This window comes from Mercenaria mercenaria, chromosome 3 (genome assembly GCF_021730395.1).
Source record: "Mercenaria mercenaria strain notata chromosome 3, MADL_Memer_1, whole genome shotgun sequence".
NCBI classification, from domain to species: domain Eukaryota; kingdom Metazoa; phylum Mollusca; class Bivalvia; order Venerida; family Veneridae; genus Mercenaria; species Mercenaria mercenaria.
The window spans coordinates 13,015,920-13,037,439 of NC_069363.1; the positions used below are offsets into that span (position 1 = coordinate 13,015,920).

General features: G+C 35.8%; 1 protein-coding gene across 2 annotated transcripts in view; it reads left to right on the forward strand.

Annotated features, from left to right (window-relative positions):
• LOC123525406 (serine palmitoyltransferase 1-like) overlaps positions 1-21,520 on the forward strand; it is a 66,478-nt gene that overhangs the window by 19,003 nt on the left and 25,955 nt on the right. For both annotated transcript variants that reach the window (XM_045304444.2, XM_045304445.2), the window contains exons 2-6: positions 2,741-2,845; positions 3,889-3,992; positions 6,250-6,343; positions 11,724-11,796; positions 12,496-12,628. In XM_045304444.2, coding sequence (XP_045160379.2) covers positions 2,741-2,845; positions 3,889-3,992; positions 6,250-6,343; positions 11,724-11,796; positions 12,496-12,628 — 509 coding nt within the window. The remainder of the gene's footprint in view (positions 1-2,740; positions 2,846-3,888; positions 3,993-6,249; positions 6,344-11,723; positions 11,797-12,495; positions 12,629-21,520) is intronic.

Consider the following 21,520-nt stretch of genomic DNA (forward strand, 5'->3'; position numbering starts at 1 on the left):
ACGCATATGTGGGCATTAATGATTTGTCTAGACCGTCTGGTTGTCAAGTTGTGTATGCTGCTTGAAAAGTATTATATAAATGATGAAACTTGCAGAGTCTTTATCATAAATGAACTTGCATTATTTTTCGTTGCTCCACCCTATTTTAGATATGACCGATAGTCAAATGCACATTCTGTGAAATACTCAAAAAGAATGATAGATTATGAAACTAATCTTATCAGAGGAATTTGTCCCAAACTTGACTATTTTCACAAGGGGATTTTGTCCAACTTGATAATTCGCAGGAGGATTTCGTCAAGGAGGACCAGAAACAGCAGGGATGGAGGGTGGGGGATGTGTGTGTGTGGGGGGGGGGGGGGGGGGGGTCCAGGAGTGATTTTGTCCAACATTAATTTTTGACTACATTTTACCTATTTTACCTTTTTATCTCACCTTAACAATATTTGGGTGAAGAATTGTCATTACAAAATGTCTGTCGGTCTACACTTAATTTGACAGTACAATAGAGGCCTGTGTTTTGACGAAAGTTTAAGTCTGTCCGACGGTCTAGTCAGTAGTTGGGACTGCAACTTTTTCTGCTTTAGGAGTCCCAGGACTGCAACTTGAAATTGCTAGTGAGAACCCTGATTTTGGAGCATTGCAAAAGAAATTCTGTGCTCACTACACTCGTAAATCTGGTATCAAAGTATTATATTAATCTGAAGTCCAGGGGAGCAGGAAACAGACCCACTGTCTACTAGTTACACAAGAAATATTTTGCTTCTTCTCCCTTTCTTTCCCAAACAGACTGTTTTCAGTTGTAGTGAACAACCACCCTTGAAAAGCTATTAGCTGTCAATATTTTAATAGATAATGGATAAAGCAATAGCTGCACACCTTTGCGTAAAATGGCTGATTTCAAATGTTTCCGGTATCGACCCGCTTGTCCTACAACAAAGTTGGATCAAAGTTATGGTCGGATGCTTTCATAAAGGGAAACTGTCTAGATTATGTACATAAGCTTATAAATCTGATAACATAAAATTGTGTTGGTTTAACTTTAACAACAGAACAAATCCCCTGAGAAAACTTAAAACAAACGAGCAAAAGCAATGCAGCCGCCGTATTTTCGAGCTAAAGTTTTTCAGGACAAAGAGTGGTGAATAGTCATAGCCAATGTTGGTTCAGGGCTATTATGATAGCCGCTCATCATTCTGATATAGCATTCGTACTGAAGTGGGAGAATCTTCTCAAACAATTTGCTTAGCTCCCACACGGCATATGTATGGAAATGAAACTGGCAATGTGAATGTTATTCTGAGCAAGACATTAAACAGTATTCTGGCAATCCAGTTGTACTGCTTTAGTGCAGATTCACATCTATCAGGCAAAATCTCTTTATATCATTTAAACCACTTGGGACAACCATAGACAATATATATTTGAGCATTAATATTTGAAACAATGTCATCTTTTAAATTTGTAATATTTTAAAATTTCAAAACTTTGCATATACAGTAGGTTTAAGTATTAAGCCAAGTAAAATATTCTTTCTGATGATTTTCTAGATTTAAATCATAACCTAATGATAAGATATTTTAGTAATGAGGAACATAGTGCAGCTGTAAAGTGTTGCAGCTGTTGATTTTGTATGATGGACTATGATTTTTGTGCCCCCCCCCCCCCCCCCCCACCCCCATGAGTGGTGGGGGCATATAGATTTGGTCTTGTCCGTCTGGTCTGTCCGAAGTTCGTGAAGCGCCTAGCTTGAAAAGTATTTGATATAAATTGATGAAACCTTGCATGAGTCTTTATCATAATATGAACTTGCGCACCTCCTATTTTTCGTCTGGCTACACCCCCTATTTTTAGAGTTATGACCCCTGAAATAGTCAAAAATGCACATTTTTACCTTGTGACACGCATAGCTCAAAAAGTAATTGATATAGATTCATGAAACCTTGCATGAGTCTTAATCATGATATGAATTTGTGCACCTAATATTTTTCATCTGGCTCCGCCCCCTATTTTCAGAGTTATGGCCCCTGAAAAAGTAAAAAATGCACATTTTCACCTTGTGACATGCCTAGCTCAAAAAGTATTTGCTATAGATTCATGAAACCTTGCAGCAGTCTTAATCATGATATAAACTTGTGCACCTCCTATTTTTCAATTTGGTCCGTCCCCTATTTTTAGAGTTATGGCCCCTGAAATAGTCATAAATGTACATTTTCACCTTGTGACGCACCTAGCTCAAAAAGTATTTAATATAAATGGTTGAAAACTTGCATAAGTCTGTATCATGATATAAACTTGCACACCTCTAATTTTTTGCTGGCTCTACTATTTTTAAAGTTATGGCCCCTGAAATAGTAAAAAAAATGCACTTTTTCACCTAATTATGTGCCTAGCTCAGAAAGTATTAGATGTAAATTCAGGAAACCTTGCTGGAGTCTTTAACGTGATGTGACCTTGCACACTTGGCATTCTTTTTGAGAATCTTAGCTCTTATTACAGAGTTATTGCCCTTGAAATAGCCAAAATAGTGGATTTTTTGTTTGTGATGCTCATAGCTCAAAATGTATAGGGCCTAGAATAATGAATCCTTTTCATAAAATGTTTGTTGAGGCTATACCCCATTAAGACTGCAAACATTTGAATTATTGCCCCTTATTTGTGACAAATGTACCAGTAGGGGGCACACCCTGTGTCCTACAGACACATTCTAGTTTGTATTTTTGTTAATTTTTTTTTTCAGGCCCCAGCCTACCATTTGATATTTGAGGCACTTCTGATCATATTGATAATAAAGTTGTTGTTTTCAAAGTCTTATGCACCAAACAAAACAATACTTACAGAAAAGGTAAGTTTTCTTTGTATTTAACTCTCTCTTCAATCTGATAAAGATCATGTATATTCAATGTCGAGTTACTTTGTTGTAGCCAGTCCTTTGATCATGAAGCTATAAATGACCTGTATGTGCCCAGCTGGCTCAGTAAGTAGATTTTAAAACTTCAGTTAAGAGGTTGTAGGTGAGGCGTTTCTTCTCCATGATAATAAACAGAAGAACTTCTGTTCCACTTCATATTTTCATCCTCCTCTGATTCATGTGGGACAGTTTTAAGTTACTTGTGGGGATAAAGTATATCCAGGAACAATGCTTAGATTAGCTGACTGTTGTTTATATCTGAAAAACTGCTTTAAAATTGGGTTAAAGTCAATACAACAAAGAAGCAAAGCTTACCAATGGTGATATATATACCCACAATGGCACAGAAGAGCTAGTTTAATGTAACATAAATATTTTATATGGGACGATGAGGTTAATATCACCAGTCAGATCCATAGATTTGAATATTCATTGACATTATCATACAGTAAGTGTTTTATTTTATGACTACATGTAAAAAAGAGCAGGGTGTTTAATGTCTCAGTGAGATTGTTCATAAGAAAAATAGTAAATAGTCAATAAAAAATTTAATCAGAACGTAACAAGGCTGCTGACTGGATTACCTGTTTAAAGAAATCAGATATGATTGGCTGGTGCTTGACAGATCTATATTTAGTAAAGCATGCAAGTTTGTTTTGAAGAAACTGAAAAGTTGCTTGTTCAAGTTTGTTTACAAGAATATATCTTTGTGATAAATTAAATATGATATCATGAGATAAACAAAATTTAAGAGTCATAATATAATGAGTGATATTGCAGATGTTTATATCGGATTTGCCTTACAGGTCACACTGCAGAATGTGCATTGATTTATGTGCCCAATAGTAGTACATCATCTACCTATAGAAAGGGACACTTTGCTCAGTTAGCCTACCTCCATATCCTTTATACAGCTGTTCATTCAGAAAGCAAATTAATAGCCTTTTATGTTATTATAAGCAAATTTGTATCACCAGGAGAAAGAGGATCTGATCAATGAGTGGCAACCGGAGCCTCTGGTTCCAGATGTACCAGATGACCATCCCATACTGCAGGCTATGAACAACAACATTATCTCCGGGTATGTACTACACACACAACACATTCTTACTGTAGTTACACCTAAGTAGGGAGTGATGTCTCATGTCTGACATGAGTTTAAGTGGCAATCAGTGCTTATCTTTTTGTGCCTACCATGAGTAGTGGGGGACATACAGATTTGGTCTTGTCTGTGCGTCTGTCCATCTATCCGTTCGTGCGTCTGTTAGAAGTTCGTGACGTGCCTAGCTCAAAAAGTATTTGATATAAATTGATGAAACCTTGCATGAGTCTTTATCATGATATGAACTTGCACACCTCCTATTTTTCGTCTGGCTCCACCCCCTATTTTTAGAGTTATGGCCCCTGAAATAGTCAAAAATGTATATTTTCACCTAGTGACACGCCTAGCTCAAAAAGTATTTGATTTAGATTCATGAAACCTTGCATGAGTCTTTGTCATGATATGAACTTGCTCACCTTCTATTTTTTGTCTGGCTCCGCCCCCTATTTTTAGAGTTATGGCCCCTGAAATAGTCAAAAATGTATATTTTCACCTTGTGACACGCCTAGCTCAAAAAGTATTTGATATAGATTTATGAAGCCTTGCATGAGTCTTTATCATGATTTAAACTTGCGCACCTCCTATTTTTCACCTGGCTCCATCCCCTATTTTTAGAGTTATGGCCCCTGAAATAGTCAAAAATGCACATTTTCACCTTGTGACACGCCTAGCTCAAAAAGTATTTGATACAGATTCATGAAACCTTGCATGAGTCTTTATCATGATATGAACTTGCGCACCTCCTATTTTTCATTTTAGTCTACCCCCTTTTTTCAGAGTTATAGCCCCTGAAATGGTCAAAAATGCACATTTTCACCTAGCTCAAAAAGTATTTCATATAAATTGATTAAACCTTCTATGAGTCTTTATCATGATATGGACTTGCACACCTATTTTTTCTCTGGCTCCACCCCCTATTTTCAGAGTTATGGCCCTTGAAATAGTCAAAAATGCAAATTTTCACCTTGAGACGCGCCTGGCTCAAAAAGTGTTTCTTATAAATTGATTAAACCTTGTATGAGTCTTAATCATGATATGAACCTGCGCACTTCCTATTTTTTGTCTGGCTCCAACCCCTATTTTGAGAGTTATGGCCCCTGAAATAGTCAAAAATGCACATTTTCACCTTGTGACGCGCCTAGCACAAAAATTATTTCATATAAATTAATTAAACCTTGTGTGAGTCTTTATCATGATATGATTATGTGCACCTCCTATTTTTGTCTGACTCCATCCCCTATAATCAGAGTTATGGCCCCTGAAATAGTAAAAAATGCACATTTCACCTTTTGACGCACCTAGCTCAAAAAGTATTTAATATAAATGGTTGAAAACGTTGCATAAGTCTTTATCATGATATAAACTTGCACACCTCGTAATTTTGGCTGGCTCCACCCCCTATTTTTAAAGTTATGGCCCTCAAATAGTAAAAAAATGCACATTTTCACCTAAATATGTGCCTAGCTCAAAAACCGTTTAATGTAAATTCATGAAACCTTGCTTGAGTCTTTATTATGATGTGACCTTGCACACTCGGCATTCTTCTTGAGAATCTTTCGCTTATTACAGAGTTATTGCCCTTGAAATAGCCAAAAATAGTGGATTTTTTGTTTGTGATGCTCATAGCTCAAAAATATATGGCCTAGAATAATGAACCTTTTTCATAAAATGTTGTTTAGGCTAAACCCCATTAACACTGCAATCATTTGAATTATTGCCCTTTATTTGTGACAAATGTACCAGTGGGGGGCACACCCTGTGTCCTACAGACACATTCTAGTTTGAAATTGTTTCATTTAAATAATAAATTCTTTTATTATTAAATCTATATTTATAGTCCTTTCCATTGGTCTGGAGGTGGTCACATGAACTTGAAATGATAAAAAGTCATATTGACTCAAAGGCAGAGCCAAAAATACCTATCAGCCAGGTGTGACGTCATCACGGTTTGACTTCAAAACAATGCAACATCATACACAATTTACTACAAGAAATGGCCAAAGGCTGCAGATATTTGTATTTAATTTTTATACTTATAAGTAGGCTGAATTTAATAATAAAACAGTTGTTGCCTTTACGGTTCGGTCGGTATGTGGATTTATTGACTTGATAAATCCATATATCGACCTCACCAAAAGTCAGAAACTGTATAATCTTGTACGAAAGTTAGAAATAATGATGGTACAAACAGACTCATATAACATAAAGTTAACATTGATGTTTTTGTTGTTTACAGTCGACCAGACAAGATAATGACTATTAATGGGAAATCTGTGATGAACATGGCTTCGCTCAACTTCCTCGGTCTCCTGGGTGATGAATCTATAGAGGTAAAACTTCAATCTCACCTAAATAATAAGAACTCCATTACTTTCAAGTAGCTCTTTGTGAAAATAAAGTTTGCATGTTTAAAAAATATTTGAAGTCAAGAATTGTTTGGTTAGAAATTAATAGTGATGCTTAATTTAAGGAACATATTCATTTAGACTTCCAGGAAACATTGCTATCTCTATAGGACGATCTCCATAGATAGATAGATAGTTTATTAACAATAGGTTACAAACCCATGAGTTCTCATATAACATATAATCATATAACATTTAAATAGTAATGTCTATGGCGGTGTGAAAATTAGTGATTTTACAAATACACATAAGATCAGATGTATACCTATGCAATTTGACATATCTTTAAGCAATTGTCTTGGTCATAAACAGTTCTGTCAATTAACACCAATTCCTGGACATATTAACTACATACTAAACTCGTTTTAATTAAGTTGGAATCTACTACTTAAACCTGTAATTATCTAGATATACTATCATTTGTCTTGATCATAAACATTTCTGTCAGTTAACACAAATCACTGAACATATTAACTTCATACTAAACTCGTTATAATTAAATGAGAACCTACATAAACATGTAATTATCTGCATCTAATATCAGAGAGGAGAAAAGTATGTTAAGGGTAATAGATAGTTTTACGAATTTCAAAAGCCCTGTATACAAAAGTGGACAATTTTTTCAGGGTAGAAATGTTTTCAGTTGATAACAGTTCTGTAAATTTTGGTATGTTTGGGTTTTTCCAGTAATATTTATGTATATACTTCGCTCTGAGGTCTTTATATAGTTTACATTCTAGTAAAAAGTGAAATTCATCCTCTAGGTTATTACATATCACACATTTCCTTTCATTTCTTTGGATTTTGTTCGGCTTGTGCCATCTGCCTGTTTCTATCAATAATTTATGTGCTGACAATCTCAGTCGTGTTAATGCTATTCTAAATTTCATTACATAAACATTATCTAAGTAAGACTTAAAACCGAAGGTTGAAAACAGTTTGTAAGAAGAAGCCCTTGAAGAATTCTCTGAAGATTCATTCCAATGTTGCAGGAAATCGTCTCTTATTCTTGTTTGAAGATAAATAAGAATAAAGTTTCATTTCCTACTCCTTGATTTAACCAAACATAATGAAATCCCAATTGTTCTAATAATGATTTGACTGATTTTGCCCAACAATTATTATTTGGTTTAAGCTCCAACTGATGTATCATCATGTCATAAACTTTTCTAATATATCGGTTTCTTTCTGATTTCAATATTTTAAACCAAAATTTTATTATCTGATACAGTCTATTATTTATTAAAGGTTCTTGTCCTAACTCTCCATATATAAACGAATTTTGTGTTTGTAACCATACGCCTAATAAATTTTTGCAAAACTGCAAATGAATATTTTCTAACTTCTTTAATTCTTTAAAGCCCCATACCTCACAACCATAGTTTAAAATTATATAATTAGCTTATCGAAAAGATCTAGTGTGTGTGTTACTAAAAAATTGTTGAAATTTTGTATATACATTTTAAGTTTGAAAATTGCCTTTAGTGCCTGACCTGCTAGAACTTCATAAGTTTTTGAAAATGACCCGCCTGTGGTAAAAACTACTCCTAAATATGTGAATTTACTAACTATTTCAATTTCTGCATCTCCATATACAAATCTAAGATTTCTTCTATTTCTTCCCCCTTTTCTAAAAACCATTACTTTTGTTTTATTTGCATTTACGGTAAGTTTCCATTTGTCGCAATATTCCTTTAATACCTCTAGCCCATATTGAAGTTCCTCTGCTGTTTCGGAAATAATAGCGATATCATCGGCGTATAATAGTAAAAATAGTTTGAACATTCCTAAATCGATGCCATGAAAACCTTTGAGCATAAAAGTATCCTCTAGATCGTTTATGTACATAGAAAAAAGAAAAGGTGACAGACAGTCCCCTTGACGAACCCCTAGCATACATATAAAGCTTTTGCTCAGCGAATTTTGTACCTTAATTCTTGACTTAACGGCTGAATACATAGATTTTAGAACTGACATTGTTTTCCCTCTTACGCCTATTTGGATTAGTTTCAGCCAAAGATTATCCCTCACAATAAAATCGAAAGCCTTCGTGTAATCTACAAAGCAGACAAACAAAAGTTTATTTTCGTTAAGTATGTGATTTATTACACTTTGCAGGACAAAAATGTTGTCAACTGTTCCCATTTGCGATCTAAACCCTGCTTGCGCTTCAATATATACGTGATAGTATTCAGCCCATTTATTTAGTCGTGTATTCAAGATCCTGGTAAAAAGTTTTCCTAGTGTGCTTAACAATGTGACACCCCTATAATTTTCTGGTGAGGCTGGAACTCCTTTTTAGCTCGACTATTCAAAGAATAGTCTAGCTATTCTACTCACCCTGGCGTCGGCGTCACACCTTGGTTAAGTTTTTGCATGCAAGTACATACAGCTATCATTTAAAGGCATATAGCGTTGAAACTTATTTATTCTTTTTCTAGGTCAATTACCAACCTCACTGGGTCAAGTTCCATAACTCTAACATGTATTTTGAGTAAATTATGCCCCCTTTTGGACTTAGAAAATTCTGGTTGAAGTTTTACATGCAAGTTACTATCTCCAAAACTAATGTAGATATTGAATTGAAACTTCACACATGTCTTCGGGGTTATAAAACTAGTTGATAGCAGCAAGTCCCATAACTCTGACCTTCATTTTGGCCAAATTATGCCCCCTTTTGGACTTAGAAAATTCTGGTTAAAGTTTTGCGTGCAAGTACATACAGCTATTACCAAAAGGCATATAGATTTGAAACTTATTTTTTCTTTTTCTAGATCAATTACTTACATCACTAGGTCAAGTCCCATAACTCTGACATGTATTTTGGCCAAATTATGCCCCCTTTTGGACTTAGAAAATTTTGGTTAAAGTTTTGTGTGCAAGTACATACAGCTATTACTAAAAGACATATGGATTTAAAACTTATTTTTTCGTATCTAGATCAATTACCTACCTCACTGGGTCAAGTCCCATAACTCTGACATGTATTTTGGGCAAATTATGCCCCCTTTGAAACTTATTTATTCTTTTTCTAGGTCAATTACCAACCTCACTGGGTCAAGTTCCATAACTCTAACATGTATTTTGAGTAAATTATGCCCCCTTTTGGACTTAGAAAATTCTGGTTGAAGTTTTACATGCAAGTTACTATCTCCAAAACGAATGCAGATATTGAATTGAAACTTCACATGTGTCTTCGGGGTTATAAAACTAGTTGACAGAATCAAGTCCCATAACTCTGACATGTATTTTGGTCAAATTATGCCCCCTTTTGGACTTAGAAAATTCTGGTTAAAGTTTTACATGCAAGTTACTTTCTCCAAAACTAATGCAGATATTGAATTGAAACTTCACATGTGTCTTCGGGGTTATAAAACTAGTTGACAGAATCAAGTCCCATAACTCTGACATGTATTTTGGGCAAATTATGCCCCCTTTTGGACTTAGAAAATTCTGGTTAAAGTTTTACATGCAAGTTACTATCTCCAAAACTAATGCAGATATGGAATTGAAACTTAACATGTTTCTTCGGGGTTATAAAACTAGTTGATAGCATCAAGTCCCATAACTCTGATATGCATTTTGGTCAAATTATGTCCCCTTTTGAACTTAAAACTCTTGATATTTAACATTTTGGGTAATAATTTCCTGCTTCTGTGACAATATTTCGAATAGTCGAGCTTGGCTGTCTTACAGACAGCTCTTGTTTAAATATAGGTATTATAAAACCTTCTGCCCTTGTATATATGGAAAATACCCTTCATTCAATAGCTTATTAAAAAGTTTATGCAGATACGGTAGTAAAGATGTTGTACCATATTTGAAAAACTCATTTATAAAAAAATCTGGCCCTCCGTATTTCCCGTTATTCAGCTCTGTACACGCGCGTAAAATTTCGCTTTCGCTTATTTCTAGATCTAGTTCCTCAAACATACTTTGAAATTCCCCTTCTACAAACCGCTTGTTAAAATAAATTGCGTCTTCATCTGGTTGAAAAAATACTGAATCCGGATTGTTAATGGCTTTAAAATACTGGGCTAGAGCTTGCCTTGTACAGACCAACAAGGGATTGTTTATTTCTATTGAGGTATCCGATTCACAAATAGATAACATTTCGATGAATGGAGCACCATATTTTTTGGTATCATTTGAAAGATATGCATCTGCTAAACAAGAATTAGGAAATAAGATGACCATAACAATATGCATGGTATAATAAATCTTACACTGTGATAACTGGATTTCTGTTGAAGTATCATTGACAACTATAAGTAAGAAGGTAAAAATTCTATAACCTATTTTGTCATGTAATTTATATTTTCTTGTTCAGTACACAATGCACTTTCAAATGATACCAAAATTATGTTCGCTTACCAGGCATCAATATTTCATACATTTTAATAGCACTGTTATTTTGAACTTATTTGCGGACCAAATACCTTAAGCAATATTGCAAGACTTGCCACTAGATCACAATTGAGAGAAACATTTTGTTAATTTTAGGGCTGTCATCGATAGAAACGATATCGATGTATCAACGATATTTTTTTGTTGATCGATTATCGATTCCCATTTTCAAAAATTGATATTTTTTACCGAGAGAAAAAACTATCCAAATAAACACTCAGACCCTAAAAAACAACTTAAGTTCACAAAGTTGTAAATTTGGATAAATGCAAAAAAGGAGTGAAGGCAAAATAAAAATGAAAGATGTTATTAATTGTTATATATCTCTTTTATTTCATAAATACAAATACAACACAATCAAACAGAAATATGACAAGTAGGCAATAAAACTAAAAATAGCATTTACAGGAAGGTGTGTATATATATATATATATATATATATATATATATATATATATATATATATATATATATATATATATATATATATATATATAGTATGCATATGAACAAATAGGTTGTTAATCTAACTTAATAATCGATATATCGATGTATCATCGATATTTGTCTTTTGATATATCGGTGTCGTCGATATGCCTAAGACCCAATCAATGACAGCCCTAGTTAATTTCCTTCCTGACTTTACTTTTTTAGTGTTATAAGTAATTATTAGCATGCAGTCTGTCTTGTTATACTATAAAAGAAACTACTAGGACTGAGGACTGATTTTCTCTTGTGTTTGTGAAAATTGTATGAAAAGTCTTTCTTCTTTTTCATTTTTAAATATTTTCAAAGTCAAACTTCAGTCGCAAAGTGCAGAAGAAGAAAATACTGTTTGGAATTTCATAGACTATCCATTTTCTTTTCTTTCAGTTGTTTGTTTTATTTATTTCTACAGGCAGCTGCCCAGAAAGCATTGAGCAAATATGGTGTTGGTTCTTGTGGTCCTAGAGGTTTCTATGGAACTATGGGTTAGTTTTGCTTCTCTTCAGATTTGATAATTGGTTTTCAGCATGATTGTTGCTGTGTCTTTGACATCAGGGGCATGTGGGTTTTAACAGTCCACATCCATCACACTTTCTTCTATACTCAACTCTTATTACAGTTTTCATCCACTTCAAATGAAACTTGATGTGTACAATCAACATGCCGTGGAGATGTGGAAATTCCAGTGATACGATAACAACATAACTAACAGTTTTCTTCAACGTTAAAGCATTAATAATCCATCCATTTATCTCAGTTTAGCAACTCTATTCTGTAATTAAATAATGTTAGAATGTCTGATAAGTAAGTTGTGTATTTGAGAGTTCTATCCACAGGTGATTTGAATATTCTCATAAATGTTTGACAGATTAAAGTCATTCGCCCTACGCCAATTTATGTTGGGTAGGTTGTGGTTTTGTTGAGAAAAAAATGTCAGTCCTTGTAAAGATTTAGTGACTAGGTAACTTGCCACCATTGCAAGTGACATAACAGAAATTCTGTTGAAAAATGGTGTCAAATAATATACAAGTAAAATGGAAGTGTTATACATGCAGCCTTAGTATGATGTAATTCTGCTAGAAGTTGTTAACCTCGGCTGGGTCGAAACATGTCCTTTCAAATACTAGAGTATACTTATTCTTATGAATACTTTTCAGCTTGTAAAGAGTATTGTTATATTGCAGATGTACATTTGGAGCTAGAGGACCGACTTGCCAAGTTTATGAATTGCGAAGAAGCTATCCTGTATTCCTATGGCTTTGCAACAATAGCCAGTGCTATACCTGCTTACTCTAAGAGAGGAGATGTCATTTTTGTGTAAGAACATCCTACCATTTTTAGCTGAAAATCTAAGGTTGTTAATTGCTTTAAACATCTATTAATACATTTTTAGGTCCACTATTCCACGCGAGCTTTCTTGGTTAAAGTTTTTCGGCAACCTTTGTTTTTCTTTATTATTGCTTATATCTGACTGTAACTTCACATTAACATTGTTAGGCATGCAAAATATGTGCAGGGGCTGGGCCCATTATACATAAGGTCAAGGTCACCAAGGTGTTATACTTAGGTTATTTTTAAGGTTAAAATTTTTTGGCAACCTTTGTTTTTCTGTCATATCTTTGTTAGTATTTCTTATATCTTACTGTTACTTCACTTAAACATGGTCTAGCATACAAACAAAGTATGTGCAGGGTTGGGCCCATTATACCCAAGGTCAAGGTCACCAAATTGTTATACTTGGAATTATTTTCATGTCAAATTTTTTCGAAAGCTTCGATTATAGATGTATCTTTGGTACTTTAAAAGATAATGACTTGAAATTAAAAATAATTTTTTATAATCATCATCTGCATGTGTGGTTACAATCCACATAACTCTAATTGTATTTTTGACAGAATTATGCCCCTTTCATAAAGTTTTTGGGCAATCTTTGCTTTCTGGATATAACTTTAGTAAAATAAAAGAGAATGACTTGGTGTATCTTTCTTTTAATGTAAAGGTCTCTTATTAAGACATAAATTCATTTTACTGTTAAATCGCGGAATAGTGGAGCGCGCTGTCTTATGGTTTTAAAGATTAAATTGGTTAAAAAGTAAAACAAAGAAATGAAATGAAATACATCTTTTAAAAGGGAAGTAATTCTGAAGAAAATAGACCTTTTTTTTTTTTTTTGGTCCATATTACACATCAGCTTGTAATGTTGAGCATAACGTTACTAAAATGTCAATGCATGAATGAAAAAGTTCACAGATAGGACAAGAAAAGTGACCTAAAATATTTTACCTCCAATGTGACTTTGACTTTTAGGCTAGGGTATGGGTGTTGCACATGACACATAAACTCATTATGAGACATATTTGTGTCAAGTAATATTAAAACCTCATAGCAGAGTTATTGAGCAGACACAGAACAGACTTAGGTAATCTTTAACCACCAAGAGTGACCTTGACCTTTAACCTAGGGGTTATTTGAGTTGAATAATGGTACATTTTCACATTATTGTGAACAGGGGTGCTAAATAACAGTAAAATCCCTTTATTTATGCAATCTCGCCAGGCATATGTATGTTTTTGACAACACAGAAAATGACGTCACTCGACCTTCAGCTATTTCCAAAAGTAAATAAAATGAAAGTAGAAATGCTAAACTTGAAAACAAAAGCCGCATTTTGATTCGTAGATAGTCAGGGGTCACGCGCAGGGGTCACCCGGTCTAAATGTATGCGCGTGGACTTCTTTTTTTTTTTTTTTTTTTTTTTTTTTTAGCTCACCTGTCACAAAGTGACAAGGTGAGCTTTTATGATCGCGCGGTGTCCGTCGTCCGTCGTCCGTCCGTCCGTGCGTCCGTCCGTCCGTCCGTAAACTTTTGCTTGTGACCACTCTAGAGGTCACATTTTTCATGGGATCTTTATGAAAATTGGTCAGAATGTTCATCTTGATGATATCTAGGTCAAGTTCGAAACTGGGTCATGTGCCTTCAAAAACTAGGTCAGCAGGTCTAAAAATAGAAAAACCTTGTGACCTCTCTAGAGGCCATATATTTCACAAGATCTTCATGAAAATTGGTCAGAATGTTCATCTTGATGATATCTAGGTCAAATTCAAAACTGGGTCACGTGCCATCAAAAACTAGGTCAGTAGGTCTAAAAATAGAAAAACCTTGTGACCTCTCTAGAGGCCATATATTTCATGAGATCTTCATGAAAATTGGTCAGAACGTTCACCTTGATGATATCTAGGTCAAGTTTGAAACTGGGCCACGTGCCATCTAAAACTAGGTCAGTAGGTCAAATAATAGAAAAACCTTGTGACCTCTCTAAAGGCCATATTTTTCATGGGATCTGTATGAAAGTTGGTCTGAATGTTCATCTTGATGATATCTAGGTCAAGTTCGAAACTGGGTCACATGCGGTCAAAAACTAGGTCAGTAGGTCTAAAAATAGAAAAACCTTGTGACCTCTCTAGAGGCAATATTTTTCATGAGATCTTCATGAAAATTGGTCAGAATGTTCACCTTGATGATATCTAGGTCAAGGTCGAAAGTGGGTCACGTGCCATCAAAAAGTAGGTCAGTAGGTCAAATAATAGAAAAACCTTGTGACCTCTCTAGAGGCCATAATTTTCATGGGATCTGTATGAAAGTTGGTCTGAATGTTCATCTTGATGATCTCTAGGTCAAGTTTGAAAGTGGGTCACGTGCTGCCAAAAACTAGGTCAGTAGGTCTAAAAATAGAAAAACCTTGTGACCTCTCTAGAGGCCATACTTGTGAATGGATCTCCATAAAAATTGGTCAGAATGTTCACCTTGATGATATCTAGGTCAAGTTTGAAACTGGGTCACGTGCCTTACAAAACTAGGTCAGTAGGTCAAATAATAAAAAAAACCTTGTGACCTCTCTAGAGGCCATACTTTTCATGGGATCTGTATGAAAGTTAGTCTGAATGTTCATCTTGATGATATCTAGGTCAAGTTTGAAACTGGGTCAACTGCAGTCAAAAACTAGGTAGGTAGATCTAAAATTATTAAAATCTTTTGACCTCTCTAGAGGCCATACTTTTCAATGGATCTTCATGAAAATTGATCTGAATTTTCACCTTGATGATATCTAGATAAAGTTCATAACAGGGTCACGTACCTTCGAAAACTAGGTCAATAGGTCAAATAACAGAAAAACCTTGCGACCTCTCTAGAGACCATATTTTTCAATGGATCTTTATGAAAATTGCTCAGAATTTTTATCTTGATAATATCTAGGTCAAGTTCAAAACTGGGTCACATGAGCTCAAAAACTAGGTCACTATGTCAAATAATAGAAAAAAACGACATCATACTCAAAACTGGGTCATGTGGGAAGAGGTGAGCGATTCAGGACCATCATGGTCCTCTTGTTTTTTTTTGTTATTGGGGAGCCAATTTTCAGCATTTTATTAAGAATTGAAATTACCTGGGCTTTAGTACAGCATGTCAGCTTTTCATCTATGAAAAAATATTTGAGCTCTGGATAAACACAAATCCCACAGGGGTCCATATCACTCAAAATGTCATTTTTGAAGTTGTCAAAGGGTGTCAGTGTATGCCTCAGATGTAAGATATAACCGTATTTGAGAGCTGCAGACCTAGACATTTCAGAATTATTGTGTAATAAATGTTGTTTCTACGGAAGCGTGAAAGGGCCATCAGACGCTAATACGTTTTAGTATGTTAAGGCTGCAGAAAGGATATACAGATTTCCTAAAATGCTTTTTAGTTTAGTCATTTTTAGCTCGACTATTCAAAGAATAGTCTAGCTGTTCTACTCACCCAGGCGTCGGCATCGGCGTCGGCGTCACACCTTGGTTAAGTTTTTGCATGCAAGTACATACAGCCATCAATTAAAGGCATATAGCTTTTTTTCTTTTTCTAGGTCAATTACCAACCTCTCTGGGTCAAGTCCCATAACTCTGACATGTATTTTGAGCAAATTATGGCCCCTTTTGGACTTAGAAAATTTTGGTTAAAGTTTTACATGCAAGTTACTATCTCCAAAACTAATGCAGATATTGATTTGAAACTTCACATGTGTCTTCGGGGTTATAAAACTAGTTGATAGCAGCAAGTCCAATAACTCTGACTTTCATTTTGGCCAAATTATGCCCCCTTTTGGACTTAGAAAATTCTGGTTAAAGTTTTGCGTGCAAGTACATACAGCTATTTCTAAAAGGCATATAGCTTTGAAACTTATTTTTTCTTTTTCTAGATCAGTTACCAACCTCACTGGGTCAAGACCCATAACTCTGACATGTATTTTGAGCAAATAATGCCCCCTTTTGGACTTAGAAAATTTTGGTTAAAGTTTTACATGCAAGTTACTATCTCCAAAACTAATGCAGATATTGATTTGAAACTTAACATGTGTCTTTGGGGTTATAAATCAAGTTGGTAGCAGCAAGTCCCGTAACTCTGACCTTCATTTTGGCCAAATTATGCCCCCTTTTGGACTTAGAAAATTCTGGTTAAAGTTTTGCATGCAAGTACATACAGCTATTACTAAAAGGCATATAGTTTTGAAACTTATTTTTTCTTTTTCTAGATCAATTACCAACCTCACTGGGTCAAGTCCCATAACTCTGACATGTTAATTTGAGCAAATTATGCCCCCTTTTAGACTTAGAAAATTTTGGTTAAAGTTTTACATGCAAGTTATTATCTCCAAAACTAATGCAGATATTGATTTGAAACTTCACATGTGTCTTCGGGGTTATAAAACTAGTTGATAGCAGCAAGTCCCTTAACTCTGACCTTCATTTTGGCCAAATTATGTCCCCTTTTGGACTTAGCAAATTCTGGTTGAAGTTTTGCGTGCAAGTACATACAGCTATTACTAAAAGGCATATAGATTTGAAACTTATTTTTTCTTTTTATGCCCCGGAAGGGAGGCATATAGTTTTTGAACCGTCTGTCAGTCTGTCGGTCTGTCAGTCTGTCAGTCTGTCCGCAATTTTCGTGTCCGGTCCATATCTTTGTCATCGATGGATGGATTTTCAAATAACTTGGCATGAATGTGTACCACAGTAAGACGACGTGTCGCGCGCAAGACCCAGGTCCGTAGCTCAAAGGTCAAGGTCACACTTAGACATTAAAGGATAGTGCATTGATGGACGTGTCCGGTCCATATCTTTGTCATTGATGGATGGATTTTCAAATAACTTGGCATGAATGTGTACCACAGTAAGACGACGTGTCGCGCGCAAGACCCAGGTCCGTAGCTCAAAGGTCAAGGTCACACTTAGACATTAAAGGATAGTGCATTGGTGGGCGTGTCCGGTCCATATCTTTGTCAACCATGGATGGATTTTCAAATAACTTGGCATGAATGTGTACCACAGTAAGACAACGTGTCGCGCGCAAGACCCAGGTCCGTAGCTTAAAGGTCAAGGTCACACTTAGACGTTAAAGGTCATTTTTCATGATAGTGCATTGATGGGCGTGTCCGGTCCATATCTTTGTCATTCATGCATGGATTTTAAAATAACTACGCATGAATGTGTGGCACAGTAAGACGACGTGTCGCGCGCAAGACCCAGCTCCGTAGGTCAAAGGTCAAGGTCACACTTAGACATTAAAGGAGAGTGCATTGATGGGCCTGTCCGGTCCATATCTTTGTCATCGATGGATGGATTTTCAAATAACTTGGCATGAATGTGTACCACAGTAAGACGACGTGTTGCGCGCAAGACCCAGGTCCGTAGCTCAAAGGTCAAGGTCACACTTAGACATTAAAGGAGAGTGCATTGATGGGCGTGGGCGATTTTAAAATAACTACGCATGAATGTGTGGCACAGTAAGACGACGTGTCGCGCGCAAGACCCAGCTCCGTAGGTCAAAGGTCAAGGTCACACTTAGACATTAAAGGAGAGTGCATTGATGGGCGTGTCCGGTCCATATCTTTGTCATTGATAGATGGATTTTCAAATAACTTGGCATGAATGTGTACCACAGTAAGATGACGTGTCGCGCGCAAGACCCAGGTCCGTAGCTCAAAGGTCAAGGTCACACTTGGACATTAAAGGAGAGTGCATTGATGGGCGTGTCTGGTCCATATCTTTGTCATCGATGGATGGATTTTCAAATAACTTGGCATGAATGTGTACCACAGTAAGACGACGTGTCGCGCGCAAGACCCAGGTCCGTAGCTCAAAGGTCAAGGTCACACTTAGACATTAAAGGATAGTGCATTGATGGGCGTGTCCGGTCCATATCTTTGTCATTGATGGATGGATTTTCAAATAACTTGGCATGAATGTGTACCACAGTAAGACGACGTGTCGCGCGCAAGACCCAGGTCCGTAGCTCAAAGGTCAAGGTCACACTTAGACATTAAAGGATAGTGCATTGGTGGGGGTGTCCGGTCCATATCTTTGTCAACCATGGATGGATTTTCAAATAACTTGGCATGAATGTGTACCACAGTAAGACGACGTGTCGCGCGCAAGACCCAGGTCCGTAGCTCAAAGGTCAAGGTCACACTTAGACATTAAAGGTCATTTTTCATGATAGTGCATTGATGGGCGTGTCCGGTCCATATCTTTGTCATTCATGCATGGACTTTAAAATAACTACGCATGAATGTGTGGCACAGTAAGACGACGTGTCGCGCGCAAGACCCAGCTCCGTAGGTCAAAGGTCCTAAACTCTAACATCGGCCATAACTACTCATTCAAAGTGCCATCAGGGGCATATGTCATCCTATGGAGACAGCTCTTGTTCTAGATCAATCACTAACCTCACTAGATCAAGTCCCATAACTCTGGCATGTATTTTGGGCAAATTATGCCCCCTTTTGGACTTCGAAAATTCTGGTTAAAGTTTTACTTGCAAGTTTCTGTCTCCAAAACTAATGCAGATATTGAATTGAAACTTCACATGTGCCTTCGGGGTTATAAAACTAGTTGATAGCAGCAAGTCCCATAACTGATATGCATTTTGGTCAAATTATTCCCCCTTTCGAACTTAAAACTCTTTTGATATTTAACCTTTTTGGGTAATATTTTTCTGCTTCTGGGACAATATGTCTTACGGACAGCTCTTGTTTCTTTTTCTAGATCAATTACTAACCTCACTGGATCAAGTCCCATAACTCTTACATGTATTTCCAGAAAATTATTCCCCTTTTTGGACTTAGAAAATCCTGGTTAAAGTTTTGCGTGCAAGTACATACAGCAATTACTAAAAGGCATATAGATTTGAATTTTTTTTTCCTTTTCTAGATCAATTACCAACCTCACTGGGTCAAGTCCCATAACTCTGGCATGTATTTTGGGCAAATTATGCCCCCTTTTGGACTTTGAAAATTCTGGTTTAAGTTTTACATGCGAGTTTCCATTTAGTTGATAGCAGCAAGTCCCATAACTGATATGCATTTTGGTCAAATTATGCCCCCTTTTGAACTTAAAACTCTTTTGATATTTAACCTTTTTGGGTAATATTTTTCTGCTTCTGGGACAATATTTCGAATAGTCGAGCTTGGCTGTCTTACGGACAGCTCTTGTTGTCTCAGACGTCAGTTTTCGTACAGACGTGTTAAAGAATGTCGAAAAAGCACTGATTTTTAGATAAAAAATGATTTCTCTAATAACCTTAGGACGGCCAGCACATATTTATGCGATCTCGCCAGGCATATGTATGTTTTTGACAACACAGAAAATGACGTCACTAGACCTTCAGCTATTTCCGGAAGTAAATAAAATGAAAGTAGAAATGCTAAACTTGAAAAAGAAAGCCGCATTTTGATTCGTAGATTGTTAGGCGTCACGCGCAGGGGTCACCCGGTCTAAATGTATGTGCGTGGACGTTTTTTTTTTTTTTTTTTTTTTTTTTTTTTTTTTTTTTTGCTATTGGGGAGCCAATTTTCAGCATTTTATTACAAATTGAAATTACCTGGGCTTTAGTACAGCATGTCAGCTTTTAATCTATGAAAAAATATTTGAGCTCTGGATAAACACAAATCCCACAGGGGTCCATAACGGACCAAGGGTGCATTGATAATTTTGGAACTTCATCAAATCGCTCAAAATGTCATTTTTGATGTTGTCTGAGAATGTCAGTGTATGTCTCAGATGTAAGATATAACCGTATTTGAGAGCTGCAGACCTAGACATTTCAGAAATATTTTCAAAATAAGTTTCGTGTAATAAATGTTGTTTCTACGGAAGCGTGAAAGGGCCATCAGACGCTAATACGTTTTAGTATGTTAAGGTTGCAGAAAGGATATGGGAAAAAATGTCTCAAAGTAATATTAAAACCCCTTGATGGATGATTGAGTTATGTAGTAGAGAAGAAAGAAACCCTGTTGACCTTTAAGTTAGGGGTCTGGGTGTTGCACATGATGTTGTCGCATTATGAGAAACGTTTGTGGCAATTAATATTACAATCCCTTGATGGATGGCAAAGTTATGGAATGGACAGGAAACAAACTCTGTTTATACCATGTTAACACCTTTGCCCATCAGATGTGACCTTTACCTTCAAGCTAGAGGTCTGAAAGTTGCATATGACACATTGCCTAACTACAGTAAAACACCGCTCGCTCGAGGTCGCAAGGGGATGAGCAAAATGCTCGAGTTATCCATGGTTTCGAGCGACCCAAACATTGACCAACATACGAAAAAAATTGAAGTTTGTTTTACCAATTGTCATCGAGAGCATTTGCAGAGGAAACGGTGATGCGTAATAATAACACACTCGTGACATTAAAAAAACAACGTATTACAAACGTTATTTATGATAGATCGTAAATGACACATGTGAAGAAACAGCTAAGACATTTTATTTTTTATTTGAAATAGTGTAATCGAATTCGCAGTTTTCTTCCCCAAATTAAGATGTCGTAATTATCGTCTCAACTTTATGAAAAGGCTATATTATTTTTTCCTTTATTTGCATGCAAACAACTGTTGAACAAAATATTAAAATCTCATAATTATCTTCTCGATCCCGCAGAAAAAATGTAATAATAACAATTTGGATCAATAAAATTTTTCTTCAACCTTTCATCAATTATTATTATAATTAATCTCATAATCAGATCAAATATACCGACAAACAAACATTTAAGATAGTCGTGGAATAGACCATGCAATTCTCACGGTGTGCGAAAGTTTTAAAATAACCGATACATTCAGCCGAAGGTGTGAAATTTTTTGACACCTCTGCTCGAGTTTGCGATAAGCA